The following is a 27,310-nucleotide window of genomic DNA, read 5'->3' as shown; positions in this document are numbered from 1 at the left end:
TTAATGCAAAAGATTTAGATCTAGATTTCAAAGCTATTATGTATTTTTTAAAAATTGATTAATGTTCATCATCATATATTTATTGTACTGAGGATTTCCTTCCCATGATTTGTTGCCTTATTGAATGTATTAGGTGTTTGTATTACATACCTACTTAAAAACATACATACGTACATACATACATTGGCCGAGGGGTCTAAAGTGCTCTCCATTACAGATCACTGCCATCTCATCTCTGTCTGCGCCGGTTTGAGTCTCGGATTCAGCCAATGTGGGTATGTGAGAAAGCTTGCCAGTAGCTTCTCGTGGGTCGGTAGTTCTTTCCGGGGTTTTCCTGGGTTTATCCTCCACCATTAATACTGGCCGCCATGTATAGCCTATCGTGCACTGAAAATGGCGTTAAACCCCACAACAACAACATACATGCATACATACATACATACATACATACATACATACATACATACATAAACACATTCATACATAAAAACATACATACACACATACACACACATACAGTTATGTGCATTCAGTAATTACGCTTAACCCTTTACCTCATGCAAGCCTCTACTCCATTTGCATTGAAGCACCTTTTGACACCTGCTGTAATCATCAGCCATTTTGAGCTGGTTTTCGTAGTGTCACCTTCGGGGAAAACCCCCCTATTACATACTACATTCATTTCTGCAAATGACAATTACGTCAGATCACGTGGTTGCTGTTTATGCACTGGTCAATATCTGCTATTTAAAGTAACTGGGTCGTAATCTCCACTCTCCAAAATGGTGGTCGTGAATTTCATTCAGTACGTATGATGTTTTCACGATCAGAATCACAACTATGAAAGATTCAATAACTTAGGTAAAGGCTCTGATATTGATGTAGGCAGCAATTAGTTTTTATAAATTATCAAATTCAGATGACTTAGTGATGTAGACGCAGACAAAAAAACTTGTAAATTTTGAGTATGGGAAATGGCAGCTACGGTTGGTCACATGGCCTCACTGACATGACGGTGAACAAGTTCTCTCAAGATTTTAAAGCACAAAAAAATTCTTCTGTGAAAAATAATTACACAGCTATAACAATCAGACTTTACTCTTAAATTTTTCCACATATAATAGATGTGTACCAAAAATGTAAAATGGTTAAAATGGCTGTTAAACATAACATACACTACATTGCTTAACAGTTCACAGGCAGGCCTATGCGTATGGGGTCATATAGGTAACAGGTGTTCTATTTATAGTGCGCTGCACTTTGTAACTCTGCTCTTTGAGGTAAAGGATTAAGCATAGATTTGGACCTAAATTCCTAATTTTGTCACCTTTGATACATTTTTAAGCTTCTTCAAATACTGAGGGAGTTAAAGCGGCTGGACAGTGATGGAAAATCCGTCTTTGATCCAAAATGCGCCATTTTTGTGTGCAATAAATGGGATTTGGTGGTGAAGAGTGGGGAAGAAGAGAAGGTTTGGAAGGATACTCTTGCCAAGCTACAGAAAGGATGGCCTGGAGTTGAAGAGTCACAAATCTTCAAAATGAGCACAACCAATGTAAGAATATAAATCAATAAAATATGAAAAATACATCTACAATATATGTAATTAAACCTTGTTGTAATAAAGGCTTTACAGTAGTAATTGTGATAATATATGTTGTGATGATATACATTAATCCCCCTCTTATAAGGCCACCCCATTGCATTTGGGAAGTGGCCTTATAATGAGGGTGGCCTTTCTAGAGGGGGATGACAAATGCGAATAGTAAATACATATGAAGAAAGTCACAAGTACATTTAATTCTAAAACATTTAATATTTTCATTAAAAAATCACATGCATGTTGTGAAATAAATGCAAAACAAACTGTTTCATCATTTTCAAAAGAATGTTATGAATAACCATTGATATAGTTTTAAAAATGTCTTTATAATTATGTTACAGATTACATCATCTGTCACTTTGTTGGTAACAGTCTAAAAAACAAACCAGTTTCGTCACAATTAAAAATATCCTTGTTGTTATATCCCCTGCATATATCGTTTAGTCTTTTGTTCCCATCTTCAACAACTTCATTATTAACATCAGCTGATTCTCCACTAAGGACAGAACACTTAATATTGTGTCACACTTGAAATATGTGCAACCATCCGTTACTTGCAGTAAAATCGTCATATCTCAATTCAACTGACGAAATCATTGCTTTTTCTTGTCATTCAAATCAGGATGCAAACATCCTGGCTCAAACAATCTTCCTTTCTGCATCCATTTCACCTTCCCACTTCTGCAGAATTGATATCTTTCACGATATTGTTTATCTGAGTCTTTCCAACATTAATTTTCAGCAAGGATCCTCGACCCCCCCACCTCTTGGTCAGTTGAATTACTTTCACTTTCTCTTCTAAACTGAGAATTTTTCTTTTCTTCGATAACATGTTGATCTTTTTGCAGTAAGTTATGTTGCCAACTTCAGTACTGATAAGACAATTTTTTATGCATCTAAACAAATTGCCGTGTTTTTAAAGGAAGTGAAAGAAGAAAAAAATTTTGTGCTTATCTTTTTTGCTCCCCACTCCACCTCTCTATCTGTGTGTTTGCTACCATGTGAAATGTGGACTTATAAAGGACTTTTGAGATTCACACCCCACAGAGTGCATACAAAAACATGTTTGTCCATTCTGCTGTTTATGTCCTCAAAGCAGTTAAGTTGTGACAGGTTTTGGACCTACATCATCCAATAAAAATGAGGTGGCCAGTCTTTCTCCCCTCCAGTGATCTAGTAGGGTCAAGGAGTGTTCCCATCCTCCAAAGAAGTTTGCAGGAACGAGTAGTTCCATCAGTCCCCATGAGGAATTGTGAGACAAAAATACCCTTAATGCTAAGCCTCCCCAGAACAGGTTGGAAGGTCCTGCCTCACTTAAGAGTGAGAAGAAAATGATAAACTCTCAGTTTTGATAGACTCAGATGAAGTGGCAGAGTAATCGGTTGAAATAGTCACTACTCTTTGTCCCAACTGTCAGCACAGACAGTGAAGGAGATGGGGGGGGCGTTGTATGGTTTTTGCCTTCTTCTCCTATATTTGTGTCCTAAACCTTCAGGCTTGCTGGCTTACAGGATACGAAAGTCCTTTCCATTTGGGAGGTCTCTCACGAAGTGGCAGCACACCCAGATTTTATTCCCTCATAGGCCATAGCAAGGGATCGCTATTTCAGGAAATGGCAGGATAAAGGGGTTAATACACCATACTTTCCTATGAACTAAGGTATGTTATTGGCATAAGAAAAGGTGTTGACTGTTCAGATACATTAAATATCCACAAACATTTGGATACTGAAAGTAATTAATAAAAGGTTGTATCAAAACATGACTGTTTGAAACAGTTCATAATATTGAATGCATCTTTGAAGAGTATGAATGGGACACAGCCTTTATTCATTAAAACCATGGATGACAGAAATAAATGAAAAAATCATTCTAGCACTCTCAAAAAATGATTGACTAGACACCCTGCCTTGAGTGAAGAACTACACAAATGACCACTAGAAGTCCACAAGGTAACCAAATACTATCACTGATTCATACAAATATGGGCAGTCATAGTGAGCCAGATAATGCGGTATAAATAATCCATTAAAACAGCTGACAAGAGGTAAGCAGGTCCGTGGAATGCAGGTAGCAAACGAAACTACATGAGATAACAGGGGACATAAGCAGGATTGAACTACTCGAGGCAACTGGTAGAGTAGCATCCCTCAACATGACATGTGACTTGGAAGAAAGTTACAGTAGAAGTGAAACAAATTAAGGCATTATCAACACAGCAATCAAGAGGCACAAAGACAGAGTAAAACACTATGAATAAAACAATTAAAAGTAGTTGAAAACAAGCAAAAGATGTTTATATGCGATATGATGACAATGCCAGTACAGATGAATTTGCAGTATTCATGTGCAGCATATGAAGCAAACAAATAAAGCAGAAAGGCAATGCAGAATGATTGGAAAGAGGAAATGAATGAGTTGAGGGATGCTGATGAACAAGATGATATAGCAACAACATAATCTATGTCAAAACAGTCAAAAAATGCACATTTGTAATGACCCATCTCCAGATGAGGTTGCAATGACCCATATCCAGATGAGGTAATAACCATATCCAGATGAGGTTGTAATGACCCATATCCAGATGAGGTTGTAATGACCCATATCCAGATGAGGTTCATTTATTCTTGCTCAAGAAATTTACCAGTATCCACTGAAGATTAGCAGTTAAACAAAGGCAGAATCCTAGTATGGATGAAAAAGGTCATACTAATCTGATTATGAAAGATAACAAAAGTCCAACAGTGAGCAACTATATAACAACAACATGCCTGGCAATTGTATGGAAGAGATGTAGACTAAAGTTGAGAGGGGCAAATACTAAATACTAATCAATAAGATGGTGCTTTGGAACTGCACAAAATGGATAATTAGTCTGTACATGGCATGGTTCGACCACAAGAAAACTTTAATACCCAAGAAGACTCATTTTCACCATAGTTGCACTCCTGATAAAATAGAATGCCATACTAGAACTCCATAATGATTAACCACTTGCAGTTTAGTATAAAGCCTTATGGGCACAATGGGCATGAAACGGACTTCCTGATCCTGTGGAATTTGAACATCCAGACTGACCACAAGATATAGCACATGAGGCCAGAAATAGTACTGGCTGATGGAGAAGAGATTGACCTACATTATAGATATAGCAGTATCAAAAAACTTCCATATCCCAAATCAAGGAACAAGAAAACTTAAGAAAGTGCAATGACCTGGCCAGAGAACTCTGAGAGGACTAAAATCTCAAACTAATTCATGCCAGTTGCGGTGGAAGTTCTTGAAATAATACCCAGAAGTTAGAAGACAGTCTGAAGATGTTAGAAATAGCAGTAAAGCCAGACATGCAACAGAAATGGCACTCCAGTGAACAGCGAGAATACCTTGAAAGGTCCTTGAGAGCTAAGACTGCATAGAAAGTGCTCTTATCCCCATGGGAAAAAACCAGTTACAAATATTTGAGGACAGGATTAAAAATGATAATCATCATGCCATCATCATCATCTTTATCTTCATCATCATCATCTCAAAACAGATATGGCTAATTTCTTCCTTCCAGAATGTAATTTTTCCACCCTTACCATCAGATTTTTATCACATCCATTGATTTATTATCTTTGATATGACCATGCTAAATATGTAACACAGTACCACGAGTTGTAAAATCATTATGATTTATTTACAGATTTCACTGTTGGCCGAGAATTCTTACTCTAGAAATTATCCTTGTGTGACCTGTATTTAATAAATTTGGCAATTTTGTCATAATATTTTTGGTGGATTTGTGGATGATGTGGATCGGCATCATTAATGCTGTTTATTTTACAATCTAGATAAAAATATTACATGTCACAAAATATATAAAATTAAGACAGAAATCTATAGTGCTTGTGGTTCCTTCCTTTTTTATTTCTTCTTCACCTCGCATATGAACAATGAGGAGTTAGTACAAATACAACAATTTCCCAATGGAGTCTTTATATTGGGCATGCAATTTACATTTACAGGGGTTGGGGTTAACTAAAATAGGAAGTTGAAGATAGTTAAAATCAGTTTTCTGACGAGAGACATTGATTAATAACACATATGGATAGAATGCCTGAAAAATAACATTGGAGATGAAGATTTTCTTTGCTTTTAATGTGTCATTATGTACATGGATGTTTAGTAGAAATGGTGGGATGCTTTGAGCATGTTCTGATATGTATGAAATGTTTAATTTTTAAACAGACTTTAAGTATCTGTCCTTCATTTCCCATTTTGCTGCTGTCATTTTGTGGTTTTTCACATGACAAGAATTTCTTTACATAATATTTTTAAAGCAATTACAGGATTTCATTTACTGCCCTTGTCTTCAAAAACTGATGCAAAAGCACCCATGCTCAGAATTCTTACAGAGGAAAGATGTTGCCTATGCATTACAATTCCAGGTGTAAACAATTGATGATGCTTTAAATTCAGTGAACCAGGAATATCAAGGAGTTGAAAATGCATTTGTTGTGAAACATAAGCAAAAATAAAGTGTATTATAATAAAATACAGGTATACAATTATCGATATAGAAAAATCTTTCTGACGAGAGCCAAATAGATCAACGCTCAGACTTTCATTTAATATCAATCATTTGTTCCGTGTTTTTATTTTATGTTTTGTCTTCATTTAAGTTATTTATTCAATGAATGGATATCAGTTTTTATTGGTATTCATGACAATATTTGCATACATGTTTTATAAAGGACATGAATGCATATGGTGATTGAAGGAGCAAATGGTCTCGGTTTAAAGAGCCACGTTCATTTCAGCTAAAACAATTGATTTTCAGAATTTTAGTTATGGGCCTGTAGAAGGCAATAAATGTGTATTTGTATTTTAACAGGCTCTGAGACTCAGAACAAAACTGGGAATTACGAAGGACTTCCAGGAACTCTTGCTTGGCTTAAAGAAGCTGGTGCCATTAACTTTAGAAGCGCGGATCAAACAGCATTATAAGTGAGCGATATTACTTGAACATTAGCAGATCTTGGTTTAAATAAGAAAGCTCTACATAGTCATTCAGACTCTGACTTGAACATTAGCAAAGTTTGGTTCGAGTAAGGAAAGCTCTACATAGTCATTCAGGCTCTTACTTGAACATTAGCAAAGCTTGGTTTGAGTAAGGAAAGCTCTACATAGTCGTTCAGACTCTTACTTGAACATTAGCAAAGCTTGGTTTGAGTAAGGAAAGCTCTACATAGTCATTCAGGCTCTTACTTGAACATTAGCAAAGCTTGGTTTGAGTAAGGAAAGCTTTACATAGTCAATCAGACTCTTACTTGAACATTAGCAAAGTTTGGTTTGAGTAAGGAAAGCTCTACATAGTCATTCAGGCTCTTACTTGAACATTAGCAAAGCTTGGTTTGAGTAAGGAAAGCTCTACATAGTCATTCAGACTCTTACTTGAACATTAGCAAAGTTTGGTTTGAGTAAGGAAAGCTTTACATAGTCATTCAGACTCTTACTTGAACATTAGCAAAGCTTGGTTCGAGTAAGGAAAGCTCTACATAGTCATTCAGACTCTTACTTGAACATTAGCAAAGCTTGGTTTGAGTAAGGAAAGCTCTACATAGTCATTCAGACTCTTACTTGAACATTAGCAAAGTTTGGTTTGAGTAAGGAAAGCTTTACATAGTCATTCAGACTCTTACTTGAACATTAGCAAAGTTTGGTTTGAGTAAGGAAAGCTCTACATAGTCATTCAGACTCTTACTTGAACATTAGCAACGCTTGGTTTGAGTAAGGAAAGCTTTACATAGTCAATCAGACTCTTACTTGAACATTAGCAAAGCTTGGTTCGAGTAAGAAAGCTCTACATAGCCAATCAGACTCAGGCAAAACAGTCAATTCAGTGCTTATGTGATTCATTTTAAACAACATGTTTCTTCAGGTTTGCAAAAGTTAATTCTGATCTTTTCAAGTTGAATTCTAATTTATAATTAGCCTAAATATGTCTTCCTTTACAAGCTTAAAACCTCACTGTGTAAATTCCTCTTAACTTGAAAGGTTACTTTCTCACATCACATTCTTTCACACCAGTTTATGGTTCTGTACTAGGTATGCTTGACAATTTAGATTTATCACTCTGCCTTCAGCCTGTGGTTGTAGTTGAATCTAGGTCATTCAAAAACTGCCTTCAGCCTGTGGTTGTAGTTGAATCTAGGTCATTCAAAAACTGCCTTCAGCCTGTGGTTGTAGTTGAATCTAGGTCATTCAAAAACTGCCTTCAGCCTGTGGTTGTAGTTGAATCTAGGTCATTCAAAAACTGCCTTCAGCCTGTGGTTGTAGTTGAATCTAGGTCATTCAAAAACTGCCTTCAGCCTGTGGTTGTAGTTGAATCTAGGTCATTCAAAAACTGCCTTCAGCCTGTGGTTGTAGTTGAATCTAGGTCATTCAAAAACTGCCTTCAGCCTGTGGTTGTAGTTGAATCTAGGTCATTCAAAAACTGCCTTCAGCCTGTGGTTGTAGTTGAATCTAGGTCATTCAAAAACTGCCTTCAGCCTGTGGTTGTAGTTGAATCTAGGTCATTCAAAAACTGCCTTCAGCCTGTGGTTGTAGTTGAATCTAGGTCATTCAAAAACTGCCTTCAGCCTGTGGTTGTAGTTGAATCTAGGTCATTCAAAAACTAGAATGCTGTATTGCCAGTAGAAACATAATGATCAAATTTACTTATGTGGAAAATCTAAACCATGTGGTAGACACAAAACTTTATTACTTTCACAGATGGTTTTGTTGAACAGTAACCTATGCTTCTCTGCTTTTTGCAGGTTTTTTTGCATTACATCATATACCATAAGTACCTGAAGTAAGTGCCATTTGACTATTTTAGCATTCTCCTAAGTATAATATCAGAAAACTTGTATATGACTGAAGACAGCCAGTACATTTTTGCACCAGACACGTTGGTTTCTACTAGGTTGTAAAGAGTTTTGTCCAAGGCAGCATCAGACATGTGCTGATTTTCTGTTACCTTACTAAATCGAAGCAGCCAAGAATGTATCTCAATCAGTCCAATGAAAAACCAGTATACCTCAGTTGGTAAAATGTTGGATTCATAATCCATGAATCATGGGTTCAATATTCTCTAAGGCCAGCCCTGGTCAGATGCCATGGTGTGTCCTTTGTTCCCATGTCCTCCACATGATATGGCCAGTAACATATTGAAAGTGCTGTGAAAGGCATCAATAAATAACCAACAAAACAGCGCCTACCTACAACAGGGTGTAAACCATTTCCATCAGCTTGTAAAAGTTTTGGTCTAACAATCAGTATAAACAAGACAGAGGTGATGCACCAGGATAGCCTACCATCAGCAAATGGACAAACCCTCCTGTCATTTGACAAGTTCACCTGTCTTGACAGCAGAGATACATACAGTTCATATTGATGATGAAACCAATGCCAGAGTAGCTAAAGCAAGTGTGGCCTTTGGCAGACTATGCATGAATTTGTGTTAGCACAGAGCCATCAGTCTACAAAGCCATGATGTTGCTGACCCTGTTTTATAGTTGTGAAATGTGGACTATGCATATTAGTGCTACTCTGATTAATCAAGTTTCTTGAGCATCACTCATTCAACCAGTTTGATTGGGTTACAGAAAAAAAAGGAGATGTTGTCTGGCAAATAAAGACAATCTAAACCTGACTAAAGTGGTTTGCATGTTGTGCGGAGAAAAATACATGTTGAGTGATTAGTAAATGACATGTGTACATGATCTAGAAGGAAAGTATTTTTGTTTTGATTTTACAATCTTGGTGAGTCTTGCCATATTATTTATAAAAAAAGTAATAAATATGGATAAACATATTATGTTTTGTATTATAATACAGGCTTTAAGGGTTAATCACACCACATTTACTTAGTCTTATAAAAACTTTCTGTAAAAAATGTCAAAATAAAACAAAAATTAGAGTAAAGGTGAAGTTTAGACATATTTTATATACATTTATGGTTTTAGCTGGCATTCAGATAAATTACATAAGTTCATTGCGATGACATCATCTAGTGTTTCTTCTGAGAGGATTTTCAGCCTAGCAATTGATCTTGTAAATAAGAAGTGGTTTTGTATCAAACCAGAAAATGTTGATTGAATGATTCAGTTGTACATACATGTCCCGCCTTACTGATTAAATGACTCAGTTGTACCTACATGTCCCGCCTTACTGATTAAATGACTCAGTTGTACCTACATGTCTTACCTTACTGATTAAATGACTCAGTTGTACCTACATGTCTTACCTTACTGATTAAATGACTCAGTTGTATCTACATGTCTTACCTTACTGATTAAATGACTCAGTTGTACCTACATGTCTTACCTTACTGATTAAATGACTCAGTTGTACCTACATGTCTTACCTTACTGATTAAATGATTCAGTTGTATCTACATGTCTTACCTTACTGATTAAATGACTCAGTTGTACCTACATGTCTTACCTTACTGATTAAATGACTCAGTTGTACCTACATTTTTTACCTTATTGATTAAATGATTCAGTTGTATCTACATGTCCCGCCTTACTGATTAAATGACTCAGTTGTATCTACATGTCTTACCTTACTGATTAAATGATTCAGTTGTATCTACATGTCTTACCTTACTGATTAAATGACTCAGTTGTATCTACATGTCTTACCTTACTGATTAAATGATTCAGTTGTATCTACATGTCTTACCTTACTGATTAAATGACTCAGTTGTACCTACATGTCTTACCTTACTGATTAAATGACTCAGTTGTATCTACATGTCTTACCTTACTGATTAAATGACTCAGTTGTACCTACATGTCTTACCTTACTGATTAAATGACTCAGTTGTATCTACATGTCTTACCTTACTGATTAAATGACTCAGTTGTACCTACATGTCTTACCTTACTGATTAAATGACTCAGTTGTACCTACATGTCTTACCTTATTGATTAAATGATTCAGTTGTATCTACATGTCCCGCCTTACTGATTAAATGACTCAGTTGTATCTACATGTCTTACCTTATTGATTAAATGATTCAGTTGTATCTACATGTCTTACCTTATTGATTAAATGATTCAATTGTACCTACATGTCTTACCTTATTCAACTTCTTGAAGACTCTTTAGATTAAAATTCTGGAATTTTTAGTTACAAAAGATGACTTAAGTACAGTGGTCCCCCTCATGAATGGCCCCTATGACCAGCAGCCACCCACTCTTTGTGGCCAGAATCCCTTGGCACCAACAAGTTTGTGTTCAAAAGTACCCCTCACGAAAGGCCACCCCTCTAAATTGACCAGCGGCCATCATATTAGTGCACAAATGTAAAGTTTACCCCTCACAGGTGGCCACATTTTATAATTAATGTGTGTCCAGAACCAATATTTAATTACAGCAAGGTAAGTAATCAGATTATATTTCCTGATGTCTGTTTCTGGATGTCAGGTTTTCGTTACTGAAAGAAGTGTTGGATAAAGTACATGTACTACTAAGTTTATTATAACATTGATGCCGATGTTTGCAGGAAATGGGGTCAGCAATGTTTTGATAGAACTTTGGCCGTCATAGAGCAGTTATTTTTTTTAATTGCCTATTACGACAGGGGGTAATTGTCAAGATCTAAACATGGTCAGGTAGAAAGTCAGAAATGGGGTTAGCAATGTTTTGATAGAGCTTTGGCCTTCACACAGCGTTTTTTTTTAAATTGACGATTATGGCCAGACGTAATTGTCGTGATCACAACATGTTCAGTTAGAAATGGGGTCAGCAATGTTTTGGTAGAGCTTTGGGCTTCACACCGAGGAAGTTTTTTCTCAAATTGATGATTATGACCAATGTAATTGTGAAGATCATAATATGGGCAGATAGGCTAAAAATAGATTTTGTGGATTAACACAGAAAAACAACCTTGAACAAAACAGGGTACCAGACAAAGACTGAAAAATCACATGACAGTAAATGTATCACTTCCTTTATAACAAGGTTTTTCATTTACAGTAGTTTCCTCTGCAAAATTAAATTGCAGTACTGTACAATTAACAGCATAGGAATTAATCATTACAAAACTTGATCATGTCATTACGTAAACGAAGAAATAATACTTTAGAAAGAAAAGTAAAAGTTTTTCGACGTGATGACAATAGGGAGAGTTCACTTGCTGAAAGATTTTTTTGTTGGCAAGATTCAAATAAAAAAGGTCGTAAAATATTCTGTAGCAGTGGGAAAATGGAATAAATGGAAAGAGAATTATTTTAAATATGAAACAACATATGTACCAAGATTTAAATAACGTTTTTGAATGGTTTTTTAATGCACATGCCAACAATATCCCACTCACATTCCATGCCTAAGAATACAAACTATTAATATATGTTACCTTGAAATAACTGTTCTTAAGATAAGAAAAACATTTTAATAATTAATGCTACTTTTAAATGAAGATATTAACTGCTTTAAGCTATGTGTAGCTTTCCTACTGAATACACATACACACACACATCTCACAAATAAAGTCCCCCTCTGGAAAGGCCACCCGTTGTATAAGGCCACTTTCCTGGTGTAGAAGGGGTGGCCGTATATGAAGGGGACCACTGTAGTTCTAGTACTGTATCTACCATCTGGTAATGACGTCATTTACATGACAAGTGAATTTACCAGTTTGCCTGTTCATGAGTTCTTGTAAACAAATAAACAAAATTTTGATAATCTGTTTTTTATTATCCTGTTTGTTATAAACATATGAACACAATTTTAATAATTTCTTCTTATTTAAAGAAAAATAGCAAACAAAAATCCTAAATAATTAAGTCCTATTACAAATTTTTTGATCATATGCCAGTTAGAGCCAAGGTAAAATTGATGCACTACTTTGGTCATTTTTGTCATGCAGCAGCCATATTTAATCAATTAATAATCAATCATCTATCAGTTTGTGTAACTGATGATCAATCATGAAATGTCAACCAATTCCAGTTGCTAATGTATAGACATAATGCCAAGAAGCTGAACCATTTTCACATGGGCTGCATCAGGAAATTGATGTGGATAAAGTGGCGGAATAGGTCCCAGACACTGAGGTTCTTACATGTATAGGCATTCAAAGCACCCACTCTGCTGATGAAATCACAGTTGAGATGGGCAGGCCACATCATCAGGATGTCAGAATAATGACTATCAAAGATCTTTTAAAGCAAGCTGAATGAGGAAAAATGATCTCAGACTGGTCAGAAGAAATGTTTCAAAGATTCCCTCAAGTCATCCTTGAAACATTTCAAGCCTTACCCTGAGTCTTGGGAAGATCTCGCAAAGAATCACTCACCTGGCACAGTCAGTTCATTCATACTGGACCTACAGACTTTGAACAAAAGAGAGGTACAGAGGTCTTGCAGAAGCAAACCCACGCAACATATCTCTCAAGTGTGCCACAGACACAAATAGGCCTGATCAGAAAGTCTCACATACTCACAAAAACCAAACCAGTTTGGGATGTCATGGTCATCTTCAGACTCAAACCAAAAAACTATTTTTCTGTTAACATCTCGGTGAAAATCACTAAATGGTCTTAATCTCAAAAAGAAGAGGCCTTTAAGTTTTAATACAGCAGAAGACTTTCCATAATTCTAATTAGTTTTCATATTTACATAAGACAAGCACATTGCAAAACTATATTAAAAGACAAACTTGTGTATTTCATTTGTAGATGGATGAACAGGTTCATTTCAAAACTGGAATCAAATGTGGCCTCACATATCAGTCATGCACGAGCAACACAGGAAGAGAGGAAGAAGTTGAGAGATGCTGTGCTCAGTAGAGTGAACAAATTGAGAATACACTCAGATGAGGTATGTGTACCAGTCCATTTGCTCAGAGGTGTTTTCTATTAATCTATTTCCAAACTGGCATTACCTATTTTTGGGGTAAATTCGTTTAATTTGTATATTGATGGTAAACTTAAAAGTTAGTCCAAAAGAATAGTTTGAAACATTGAAATAAATCATTGTATTTAAGATAATAGTCTAGACATCTCTCTCAAGATTGTATGGTATACATTCATCATTTCAGGTATAGATGTTGGTGTAATTCTGAAATTTGCCATTCAAGTTCTTAATTTTTATGTTTGTTTTTTGTTCCTGAAGTCCAGAATAAAATCTAATACCACAGTCTTTTTTGATATATAATAATTTTCATTCAAATCATGACTAAGTAAGAAATTAATATTCTTAGTAAATGTTTTTAAAGCACTTTAATGCTTGAATTCATTGAAATAATAGATATTGGTGTAAATAACTAACCATCATCATCATTTTTAATTCTAACTTCTTGTTTTGCATTGCATTTATGTGATGTCCTTTTTCAACAGGTTCGAAAGAAACTTCATTCAGAGGCTGAAGAAAGATGCAAAAACTTAGCAGAAAACCTGTTTCAGCATATCAATGAAGAAGATGTAAAGAATCGGTTATTTACTTGGGACGTTACAGATGCTCCAGCACTAGGCAGTTTTGATATGGAAGTGCTTAGATACAGGGCTGAACTCAAAATCATGGACAGATTTAAAACAATTCTAAATGAATGGGAAGAGAGCAACAACAACATGAAAGCCTTATCAGACAGTCTGACCAGAAGATTCTGTGATGAATGTCATGTACTTGACGAAGAATGTCAGCAGATCAATCTCATGATGGAGAAACCAAGTTACTCACGGAGAGATCTTGTTGAAGTAGAAAATCCAGAAGCTCAGGAAAAAAGTCACATTTTTGGCAGAAAAGAGGCATTTACATTGATTATTACAGCACCTGTTTGGATACCATTAGCAATTGTGGCCTCTGTCATCTTCATGCCCATCGGCATTGGCATGATGATCCGGGATAATAATCGTGTCACTCGAGAAAGAAAGGACTATGAGGCAAACAAGCCGATGAAAATGCAGGAATGGGCAAAAGAATTTTGGGAGAAGAAACTTACCAAAGATAAAATAGATGCATTTATTAATGACGTGTACCTTAAAGAATATGAGAAAAAAATCAAAACTGTATGTGAAGAGCACATTCCACGCCAGATTGCAGCAGACGAGAACACAGTGAATGCCATAGCTAATGAATTGCGCTCCTCAACAGAGATATTTAAACAGTATTGTCCTATTCAGAAGGAAATACAAACCATCAAAGGACACCTTTTGTTATTTGATCTTAAATATTTTGCCAGTGATTTGGTCCTCACTGAAAATGTTACTGAGATTGGTCGAATAAGTTGTGGATCATTTGCAGATGTGTTGAAAGTGGAATGGAGAAAAACAAAGAATGAAGGTGTTATAGCTGCACTGAAATGCCCCAGAAACAAACCAGGAGATCATGATATATTTGAACAGCTTACAGAGGTGCAGTGTTTAAGGTTAGTACAGAATTTTTTATGATTTTGGAAAGCTATTGGTGATCAGCAACTTTAAAACCCACCTCGGTTATGGATAATCACAATTTTCAGAGATCTTCAAAAACATCCCCTGAAAACCCACAACTTCAGTATATGCTGGTAACATGTAGCATTTATAAACGGTCTACAGTTCTGCTTACAGCTGATGTAAAACTATCCTTGGGGCAGCTTAGTCAACAATTAAAAGGCAATGTGGTCAGGTGTAAACAACTACCATTTCACATATTTCTTAATTAGCTAAGGTTATGTGTTAAGGCCTTCGAAGACTGCATTGAGGGAGCCTATCGTGCTAATTTGCATGGGTAAAATTCACAGAGTAGAAAAAGCCAATTCATTTTAAATTAAGTGTAAATCAAAAATTTGACGCATATAGAAGAACAAAAGTTATAACATATCACTGCCTTTGAATATGTTTAAACCATCATTATTAAAGATTATTAGCAAGTTTGGGTACAGAGGCAATGTTTCTTTTGAAGTCAGATTTGACTCCATATATAAAATGCAGAAGAGGCTCTTTACATTGTGGTTCTTTAAATTTGTTTCTGAATGAACTAAAACAGATGTTTCGTGGACTGCCACATACCAGCTGCTTTGGCACATTCCGCATTGATACAATGTTATGGATTTAGGCTAGCTACATTATATAACAGATGCAAGATATGGTCCTTACAAATAACATACAAGTGACAAGTCATATACTCGCATTTTTAGATGGCGATAAGAATGGCAAAATAAAATATCCTTACAGTTCTACATCCTGAATTTCCTCAAAATGTATTTTCTTAATTCTGCAAATCCGAACTACATGAGCCATGTCATATGTTTTCAATCTGGATTACACATTTCGAAATTGTGCTGTAATTTCCATGATAAGTGCAGTTGCATCCTCTTTACTGCACTCAAAATGAAATAAGCATTCAATTCCATAGCATCTTTTTGATAATTGCATTTGAAAGACTTCATATTTTTCCCACATTATGATTTCAAACATTCAATGACAGAAACAGAAACACATTTGCAGATGTCAACACGCTTCTCCCTAGCTTATTAAATCTCATGTATTTCATGTGGAATTGTCACATACAAATCCAGTCAATAATCACGAAATTTCCTAGAATCGAGAAAAATACCAAAATCTATTCATTCCAGATAAAATGGAAAAGTTGTTGCAATGCACATTCATTCACATCATGACTCCAAATTTCAATTTTAACTAAACATGCCATTTTCTTTTGAAAGCTATATCGAGCGTGCGACTAAGTTCACATTTATCTGGGCGGAGTTATGTGTGTTGATTTGTGTAATGATGAATATGCGCTTGTGTATTTAGTTTGAAATGCGGCATACATTCATTTACATTGTTTCTTGTAGTGTAATTTGTTTATATAATTAAACCTTAGGTAGAATACAAAAATGAGCATATAATAAAAAGGTTACTGCATTTGTATGGGAAAATATGAACTCGTTTTGTTGGAAGGATATACTGCAGTCACAAGGTCATGCAGTATTCCATCCCAAAACTTGTTCATATTTTCCCATACGAATGCAGTAACCTATAAGTACTGATATCTATATTCATAAACCCATGCACACTCATACATGCATATATACACTTGTGTATTATATATGTATATACTTATACACATGCACATACATGGACACCTGATGCATACATACATGCATGCCAACCACTTTTGGCATAATCATTACGATTTTTTTCACCAAATTAAATTTTGCACTATACAATATGGATTACACTTTTTTTGCTACATTAAAAATAATAAAAATAAAGCCATAAAACATTGCTTTTGTCATTTTTTTTATTATTATCTCTTTAATTCCACTCATAAAATTTGAGAATATCCTTTAAAAGGTGATTGCTGTGTAAGAATAGGATATGAGTTCTTTCCTTATTTGATGTTTATAGCAACTGTGTATGACCCATTTCCCATAAAACAAACATGTTTCTCAAAAGTGAACTTTGCATATATTGATAAGCTAGTTAGCTGGTGAATCAGTCTATATTTTAAAGACAGTGGTGCCAGATGTTAAGTGAAATGCTGTACTGTGTGATTTGTGAATGTTATATAATGGAAAATGTTAGAGCAGATCGATCTTTTCAAACTTTAAAACATGTCAGATCAGAAAAAAAGGACAAATCAACATCGCTTTACAAACTTTAAATGAAGAATAATAGAGTAATGTAATACCGCACTCGGAAAACCTGACCATGATCATTAAAGAATTCCATTTCATGATCATTTGGATGACAGTTACATATGTATAGTAGGTTAAGTGAGTGCTGAATATAAATAATTTTTAAGTCTGTTTTTGGGATGTATTCTGGTTCTAATCCATATGGATTTTGTCCTTTGTGACAAGAATTTTGACCTTCTGCAGATCCAGGTTAATATTAAAAATGTATATTTTTCATACATGCCGTAATTCTGGCATATAATATATAGATTACACTTTTTACACGCAAATTACGCTTTCTTGTAACTTGTAAAAACAATAATTATGCTTATTCCTCATGTGTGTTGGGGGTGGGCTTGGGGGTTGACATGTATGTATGCATACAGTATATGTGCAGTATTGGACATGCTTTTCTTAGTAGTATCATAATAACATTATACATGAAATCTGATGCATAGTAATGCATGTAGTGAATAATGAAATCAAGACGAGATGAAAATAACTGATCTTGAGCTCAAAATAAAAAATGTATTAATTATATCGTAATTTTAAGTAGCACTCATCTTATAATTATCTATAATTTCAAACATTTCTAACATCAGTAGAGTTTGTGGAAATTCTTTTAATTCTGTGATAGGTCTTCACAGATAATATGCAGAGAATACCTTAGTTGATAGAGTGAAAGGTTGGGAAATTTGTATAACCCATGTGTAGCTATTGTGGGGGTTTTTTTGCCAAAAATATATGGTCTTCATGAATGTATATTCAATTCATCTAATAAACAGAGATTACTTGGATTTTAATAAGGGAAAGGTTGGGAAATTATGTTCCACAACCTACATTTATCTGTTATTTTTTATGCAGCATATATGGAATGTACATATTTTTTTACAGTCATCTCCCACTAGTGATGACTCATAATTCAAAATATCTATCAAAAAATTAAAAACACTGATTAAATTCTAATTAAATTTTATTTTTTATGCTTTAAATGGAAAGTTGATTTTGAAATGAGACTCTGTCCATCTAATTTAAACCACCGTTTCAAGCTGTTTCTTTCTTTTTTATAATCCAGTAATGGTTATTATAAAGTAAAGCAAACTCAAACAAGAAATAATAAGTATATGGATGGAATAGAAATTATTTCTTCAAGGATTTATGACTATTTTATTATCAATCAGGGCATGTCAGTGTCAACACATTGTGAAACTCTATGGAGTTCTTTATGATTCGAGAGTCACCAATGGCACGGTCAAGCTGCTTTTGGAATTGTGTGAGGAAACACTCGAGTCGTACATCTTTGGTCATCCAGACCGAATTTGCGGGAGGCACAACAGTGGGCCTGGGAGGATGGAAGCCTTCCGAGTTTATGTTGCCATGATGACTGGTGTTTGTGATGGACTGGCATATATACATCACCAGGGCTATCTTCATAGGGATTTGAAAATGTCCAACGTATTGGTAAGGGTACATACATATTGTATTGCTGTTGGGTATCATTACATTGGTAAGGTACATACATATTGTATTGCTGTTGGGTATCATTACATTGGTAAGGGTACATACATATTGTATTGCTGTTGGGTATCATTACATTGGTAAAGGTACATACATATTGTATTGCTGTTGGGTATAATTACATTGGTAAGGGTACATACATATTGTATTGCTGTTAGGTATCATTACATTGGTAAGGGTACATACATATTGTATTGCTGTTGGGTATCATTACATTGGTAAGGGTACATATATATTGTATTGCTGTTGGGTATCATTACATTGGTAAGGGTACATACATATTGTATTGCTGTTAGGTATCATTACATTTTGTTTGCAAGGAATAATCTCCCTCATGGACATAAGGATAGAAGAAAGAAGTATTTGTATAGACAAAGAATATTAGTCAATTAATTAAAAGCATTTGAAGAACAAAACTTAGATTAATTATGTTAAAATTGAATTTTTTTTGCAGGTGTTAAATTGAACACCTTTTTCCAGTAACTCTGGGCAAATGAAAAATATATAACATTTAATATTATCAAAATTTGAAACAAACATAGGCTGGTACATCCTATTACCATGTTACTACTTAGAAAGCATACCAAATAATGTTTCAGTGTATTTATCTGTACTTTTTACCAGCTGCATTAGTCATCAATGTGTGGCATTGGTCAAGGTGAATAATTTTCATATCCAATCAAAGGGTTGACAGAAGTGTTGGGTATTCAGAGTTGAACTCTGATGCGAGGCACTCTAAACTGTGCCTTCATGCAGTTTAGAAGTACAGTGACTGTTGGTATTTTGGTACAATAGTAAAATATCCCCCCCCCAAAAAAAAACTTGAAATTTTATGTAATGCAATCCATTGAATCCATCTTTTTAAAATGTCATTAATTTCATTTAGAGCTTAGTATGTCAAAGTTTTATTAGATCCATTATAATTATGATTTATGATGTTCTAATATTGCATATTTCTAGTTAGCCCCAACTCCTATAAACTTGAATTGTATGCCCACATCTAAAAAGCAACCTGTATGAATTTGAAGATAGGGTTCATTAACTTGCATTTTTGTGACTGATGTAAGAATCAACACTGAAATGAAAAGCAGTAGTTTGACAATACACCCTTAATACCCCCACCCACCAAAGGTTGGCAATCATATTTTTGGTCAAAAAGCACAAGTCATGTCACAAATTATGCTTGTATTGTTTAAATTGTGTAGCAGATAATTCGTTGATGTTGTGTTTGGCACAATTTTATGAACTAAAAGTATAAGAAAGAAATTAGATTTTGATATGGTATGAATGGGATTTGATCCCCTACTTAAATACATAAATGTAAGGAAATCTAAGATTTTAAAAAAATGTTATGCTATGAATAGAGAGTATTTCTTCCAACTGTTAATCTTGATGCAAACCTTTTGAGTATATGTTTATGTATGGTCATTTAGTTATGAAGCATGATGACAGAGGTTCTCGTAAATGCTCAGATGCCTTTGTAATAGGCATGATGTGGTAATAGAACATCATAATATAAAGATAACTGTCTAGAAAGACAGTGTTATACTTTGATATATGCACTATTTCATCAAGATTGTACAAAATAACTCAACTTGTGCTTTTATTGTTTTGTTATTATGGCAGATTCAGAATGGAATCCCAAAGATATGCGATGTTGGATTAGCCAAAATGGTGGAACTTACCACTGGCACATTCGCCGGAACCATCACACACATGGCACCGGAAGTCATGATGGGAAAGTTGTATACATTCTCAGCCGATGTGTACAGCCTTGGCATCATACTGTATGAGACATGGTATGGCCAAGAGGCCTACAAGACAGGTGAGTTCAAGGATATGTCGCCAATAAACTTACTTCAATACATCAAAGATGGACAAAGACATACTTTCAAGAAATTCAAACCATGGCCTCGTTTGGAGAGTCTTATTTCTAAATGTTGGCATCAAGATGACAAATTACGGCCAGAAGTTTCAGCCATAAAGAATGAATTATTAGAAATACAGACAGAGGTAAATGATGCTACATGATGGATCTGGCTGTTATCTTGTATCTGGCCGAGTGGACAATAGCTCTCCCAAGGAGTAAATGCCCAGATAAACTTAGGCTAGAATCTCTGTGATGACATGGTAATGTGGGCAGTCCTAGCTCTTACAGTTTTTAAAATTTATTAACAGTCATAAAACCTTGTGATATTTATTGTTATAAAACTTTCAACATGAATCTCGGTTGCATCACTTTTAAATAGAAAGTTTCACTCTCTTGATATGACAATGGTAGTGTGCACTTGAACAATAATACCTATTTTAAATAACAGTTTATAATGATCTAGTTTGATATAAACATATAGAAATATCAAGGCTTTAATGTAAAAATTTTATATTGATTTAGTAGGAAGTGATAAACTTAGAAACAAAGACTGAAATTGTATTATTTTCATATGGTTTCTGCCTTCCAAAGAGGCTGAAACGATTGTGACTGAGAGCTTTACAATTCAAGGATGAACTCATCTTTACTTGTCGTTGTTCCGATATGTTAACCCATTTCTACACCTTGGCGAATTGATCAGATATTTCAGTGCTTTGTCCTAGCGACATCTATTGATTCTTTCAGTTTCTTCCTTAAAACACAGTATGTAACACCACCTAACCAATAGCATGTAACAACGGTACATTGTACATTGACCGAAAAGAGTGGAGGCAGTTGACTTAAAAAAGGATACAAAAGGAAGTGGAAAATTGTTTATTTAGGAATTCATTCCATTTGTGTACTCCCCTTATCTTAATCATGTAGGAACAAAGTTCAGATTTGAACTTGATTCTGTTTGGATGTGGTGGCTTGCTGCCACATTCAGTTAAATTCACAGACCCAAAGCACTGAATTGTCTGATAAATCCACCAAGGTGTAGGTAGAGTTAACACATTGGAACCTTGGCTGGAGAAGATCAGATGAACTTATCAGCATAACCTTGAAAAACACTTCACAATTATAACAACAATAACTAAGAACTTATATATAGAGTATTGAGAAAGACTCGCTCTTTGCAAAACAAGGGATACCTTTTCAGTAGTGCTCTGGGAAACATTTGGTGTGTGGAGAGTGAAATTTGGTGTGTGGAGAACAAAAAATTCACCAACTATTATTACATTATTTTTTTGGATTTCCTATTTCTATTGAATTTTAATAATTATTATTAATTTTTATTAGAAATTCTGCAACAAAATGCTTGATTGGACCTTAGAGTAATGTCTGCATGCAATTTAGTTGTGATTAGGTGAATGTTCTACTGAAAACAACAAAACTACACATTAATTAATAGATGTGATAGACAAAGCCAGATTACTGTGAGTATTAGCTAACTATACGTACATTCACTGTCAAAGTCTCATTCTAGCCCCACCCCCTCACCCCAATTCAATAAAGTGGTGAAAAGTGAGGTATTTTTAAAAAAATTACCTTGTGACTTCTGAGCCTTGCAATTAGTGATATGCTAACAGACAGGAACATGAAAACTGCCAGTTATCTGTGAGATGTCACTCATAAATTACAGTTTGAACAGGGATGGAACAGATAAAGTTCACAGAGGTCAAAGAGTAAAAAGTTTGCTAATTCTTCTAACACCAGTATATGGGAAGGAGAGGAATCTGCTCATTTCTTCTTAGTTTTGTTACACACTATTTAAAGAAACATTTTTGCTATATTTTTCTTTCATTTAATGCAACAGTTTTAAATTTAATTTGATTTAAATTCTTTGTTGGAAGACTTTTAATTTCCCCATAAATATGGAAAATTTCACACATAATGCTTCCACAAGGCATATTGTATTAACAAGAGCAAACTAGGCATACTTAGTTTATTTTCATATATAGCATCAGTATTAATGGACCATTTTATTGAGAAAACCATTCATAATGATACGAAATAGAGATTACCGTTCATAATGATATGAAATAGAGAAAACCATTCATAATGATATGAAATAGAGAAAACCATTCATAATGATAAGAAATACAGGAAAACCAATTGCACAAAATGTTCATTTTTGTCTTAAGGTTCCACTCACCAGTTTTGTAATTTGCATATGGTTTAATTTTTCAAGGAAAAAATAAATTCCCAGTTTTTCTGCATTGGTTATACTGGCTGTTTAAAAAAGACCTTGTATATCTTGGGTATTGTTAGAAGAAATTTTAATTCTCTTTATTTTGGTATAAATTTGATGGGTATAATTTGGGTTATAGAGGCTACAGCTTGGCCTTACTTCAGATGTACACTTGTCAAAAGAACTGTCAAGATTTGGTTGTAGTTGTTGTTGTAGGATTTAACGCCATTTTTCAGCACACGATAGGCTATACATGGCGGCCAGTATTAATGATGGAGGAAGAACCCAGGAAAACCACGGAAAGAACCACCGACCCACGAGAAGCTACTGGCAAGCTTTCTCACATGCCCACATTGGCTGAATCCGAGACTCGAACCCACACAGACAGAGGTGAGATGAACCAAGATTTGGTAATAATGAATAAATTAGTAGGAATTCTCCATAAATATATATACAACACCCATTCCCCTCCTTTAACATTTACAATATTGTGATAAGTAAGCTTCATTTATTAAAAATTGAATTGGCTAGACTGCCAACCCATTACAGTATGATAAAAGAAAAACAAAAATGAAAGGAATGCACATAAAAATATACATAGGGATAAAAGGACAGATAGAAGAACTAACTGATAAAGGTATAGGACCTCACAGGGAGATAAAGTTGAAATACTGAGGCTTCACAGGGAGATAAAGTTGAAATACTGAGGCTGTGGCTATGATGAATAGACACATAACTATATGGATGGAGCTATCGATGAATTGACACATGACTGGATAGACGGAGCTATAGATGAATTGACCCATGACTGGATGGATGAAGGTGTCGATGAATTGACACATGACTGGATGGATGAAGGTGTCGATGAAATGACACATGACTGGATGGATGGAGCTATAGATGAATTGACACATTACTGAATGGATGGAGGTATCAATGAATTGACACATGACTGGATGGATGGAGGTATCAATGACTTGACACATGACTGGATGGATGGAGCTATAGATGAATTGACACATGACTGGATGGATGGAGCTATAGATGAATTGACCCATGACTGGATGGATGAAGGTGTCGATGAATTGACACATGACTGGATGGATGGAGCTATAGATGAATTGACACATGACTGGATGGATGAAGGTGTCGATGAATTGACACATGACTGGATGGATGGAGCTATAGATGAATTGACCCATGACTGGATGGATGAAGGTGTCGATGAATTGACACATGACTGGATGGATGGAGCTATAGATGAATTGACCCATGACTGGATGGATGAAGGTGTCGATGAATTGACACATGACTGGATGGATGGAGCTATAGATGAATTGACACATGACTGGATGGATGGAGCTATAGATGAATTGACACATGACTGGATGGATGGAGGTATCAATGACTTGACACATGACTGGATGGATGGAGCTATAGATGAATTGACACATGACTGGATGGATGGAGCTATAGATGAATTGACACATGACTGGATGGATGGAGATATCAATGAATTGACACATGACTGGATGGATGGAGGTATCAATGAATTGACACATGACTGGATGGATGGAGTCATAGATGAATTGACACATAACTTAATGGATGGAGGTATTGATGAATTGACACATAACTGGATGGATGGAGGTATCAATGACTTGACACATGACTTGATGGATGGAGCTATAGATGAATTGACACATGACTGGATGGATGGAGGTATAGATGAATTGATAGAAGTATATGTTACCATTTTAGGTAACTATGGAAAGAATATGCACTTCCACCCTGTCCAAAAACATGGCTGTGGGCAAACAAGGAACATTGTACTGCTAAAACAAATGTGTATGTATGTGTGTGTGTGAGAGGGAGAGAGGATAATTCAAACGGATGCAAAAAGTAGTACATACAGTCAAATACATTACATTATGTTAATATAGAGAGGTGGTAACATATACAAATATTATTTAAAGTTACCAGATTATTGGTAATATGACTGTTTGTTAATGAAATTTGTTTTGTTTAGATATCTCAAATTCTAAAACATTGATCTGAAGAGAAAGTTTTGTTCGTTTGACAGAAGATAAATCATGTCACCTTTGATACATGTTGAAATGACACGAATAATGGAGGACATTATGTGATAACTGATACAAGTATTTTACATCATTATATTAGTTTATTGTGCAATAACAAAAATTATTATTTGCAGTAAATTTATGTCAATACTTTTGTTTTATTTTTAATTTTTTTTTCTTTGAACCATTAGTTGATGTTCATCCAATAATGTGACCATTACAATAACCACACTACACAAATCCTCCATTTTAATTGAGTGGAGCAGAGTTGTTTCATTATTTCTTGTTCTTTCATGTACATTTTTCCTATTTAATGACCTTAATGAACATGGTACAAGAACCAGTTTTTGTTTCCTAATAATAGTGTGCTTTATGTTCAGTCTTGATTATATTTTATGAATGCTGCATAGCAGTATATTGTTATTCTGCGCCATGCAAAAAGAACTGTCTACCTATGTACTCACTTATAGGTCAAATCAAACTGTAAAGAAGAGAGATCCTGATCTGCTGTTAACGTAATGCACCTTCAGATCAGTGTCTATTTTGTTTATTCTACTGATTACTCCTTAGAAACTGCACAGACTCAGATCTGCTGGTGCATTATGCAATGGCAGATCTGGGTCTGTGCGGTTTGAAGTTGGACTTGTCTTATAAGCACGTATATATGGTAGTTGCCAAAAATTTCATATTTGTTTTTCATATGCTTTTGACCACAAATCATTGTTCATCTTTAATATAATGTTTATAGCATAATAGTGTGCCACTGTTCATTCTTGTACCATAATCATTATCCTACTCCTGTTTAAACAGAATAAGGATTATGATTTTTAATAGAAAGTGTATATCTCTGTATATATATTATTTGCTGTGCAAAAATTGTTAATAATATTATTTTTAATACAAAGTTTTTATCTCTGTGTGTATATTCTTATTCTGTTCAAAAATTGTTAATAATTTCATTTTTAGTACAAAGTTTATATCTCTGTATGTATACACTTATTCTATACACACATTGTTAATAATTGGGCATTTGTGTGAAAATATTTTTTGATTGATTTTGATATCTGATAAATTGCAAGATTTCAGTTGGACTTATAAGACCCTTTTTATATATCTCTTGTTTTGTATTCATCACATTCTTTGATCTTTCACAAGTTTGATTCTGCTGTGACTACTAGTTATACCTGTATATAAGTTGGATTGAACTGCAAACCACATAGACCCAGATTTACTGTTGCACAGTGCACCAGCGGACCTAGGTCTCTACAGATTTTCAGGAGTAATAATTAATCATGCAATAAACCACATAAATCCTGATATGTCAGCACATTATGCAATACCAGATCTGGGCCCATGTTGTTTGCAGTTGGATGTGACTTGTAAGCAAGAATATGGAGTAATGTTTTTTTTTCTGTCCATGTTAATATGTAGTTAAACCTAATGTTTGTTTTGTACCACGAAAGAACACACTTTATATATTTTTGTAAACTTTATTATATTGCAAATACCATCTTGAAATTAGAAAATATAAAACTTTCCTAAAATTTTAGTAATATTTAAAACTTACATTGCTTAAAAACATTTCAGAATCATAACATACCAATATTATCTTTCAATAACAGCAAAGAACTTTTCTTCAAAGGATGTCAGTATCAGACTTAAATAAAAGTGATGGAAACTGGATTTTTGCATTTTCCAACGTGACAGGAACACGTTAACTGTACTGTGAAAGTTTCCTTTTTGTAGGAAAAAAGTTTATGCTTATGAACGCTATCAATGGCGACTTAAAATGCAAACTAACTTTTACCTAATTGGAACATACTGAAAAAAGTAAATGTGCTTGGTCATTCGTTACGTGATTGTGCTATGTTTTTCCACTGAATTCAGACCAGTATGACCTGTTACAAAATTATTGAATATTTTAAAACTGTATGTTTGCATATTTTAAATGGAATCACTTGTATTGTGGATTCAGTGTATATCATGAGGTTCATGGGTTAGTACACGGTGTTGATACTCTATTGATGCTATACATTAGACAGGATTCACTTGTATGTACCAATTCATGGTTCTCTAAATAAAGTAAACTATTATATGTCTTCTCTGTTTTCACCACATGTGTATTTCTCATTTAATATGCATCAATTTAAGATGGTAACTGTACCGATGAAACACATATTTTTCCACCCACATTTATTACCTGCAACCCCCACAATTTTTTTGAGTACATTTTCTTCAGCTAACTGACCTGGTTGCTTATAACACGGTTCAGTCTATAACGCGGTCAGGTTCTATGGCTCCCAACTACTGTGTTATAGCGGGGTCACAATGTACATTGTATGTGTGTGTGCAATACACAAGTTAAAAAAGCCAT

At 34.7% G+C, this 27,310-nt stretch overlaps 2 protein-coding genes across 6 annotated transcripts in view; both read left to right on the top strand.

Annotated features, from left to right (window-relative positions):
• LOC149796877 (uncharacterized) overlaps positions 1-23,479 on the top strand; it is a 58,298-nt gene extending 34,819 nt beyond the window's left edge. For all 5 annotated transcript variants that reach the window (XM_089961525.1, XM_089961521.1, XM_089961523.1 and 2 more), the window contains exons 7-12: positions 1,346-1,555; positions 6,479-6,591; positions 13,315-13,456; positions 13,975-15,002; positions 18,419-18,698; positions 20,382-23,479. In XM_089961525.1, coding sequence (XP_089817651.1) covers positions 1,346-1,555; positions 6,479-6,591; positions 13,315-13,456; positions 13,975-15,002; positions 18,419-18,698; positions 20,382-20,786 — 2,178 coding nt within the window. In that variant the 3' untranslated portion in view covers positions 20,787-23,479. The remainder of the gene's footprint in view (positions 1-1,345; positions 1,556-6,478; positions 6,592-13,314; positions 13,457-13,974; positions 15,003-18,418; positions 18,699-20,381) is intronic.
• On the top strand, positions 22,703-27,031 carry LOC149796876 (uncharacterized). Its single transcript, XM_089961526.1, has 2 exons — positions 22,703-24,001; positions 24,038-27,031. The coding sequence occupies exons 1-2, from the start codon at positions 23,776-23,778 to the stop codon at positions 24,721-24,723; spliced, it is 912 nt and encodes a 303-aa protein (XP_089817652.1). The 5' UTR covers positions 22,703-23,775; the 3' UTR covers positions 24,724-27,031.
• Positions 27,032-27,310: the final 279 nt, after the last annotated feature.

The sequence above is a fragment of the Sinohyriopsis cumingii genome, chromosome 6, assembly GCF_028554795.1.
Source record: "Sinohyriopsis cumingii isolate HCF-2022 chromosome 6, ASM2855479v2, whole genome shotgun sequence".
In the NCBI taxonomy this organism is placed as follows: Eukaryota; Metazoa; Mollusca; class Bivalvia; order Unionida; family Unionidae; genus Sinohyriopsis; species Sinohyriopsis cumingii.
This window is presented reverse-complemented; position numbering and strand designations above follow the sequence as displayed.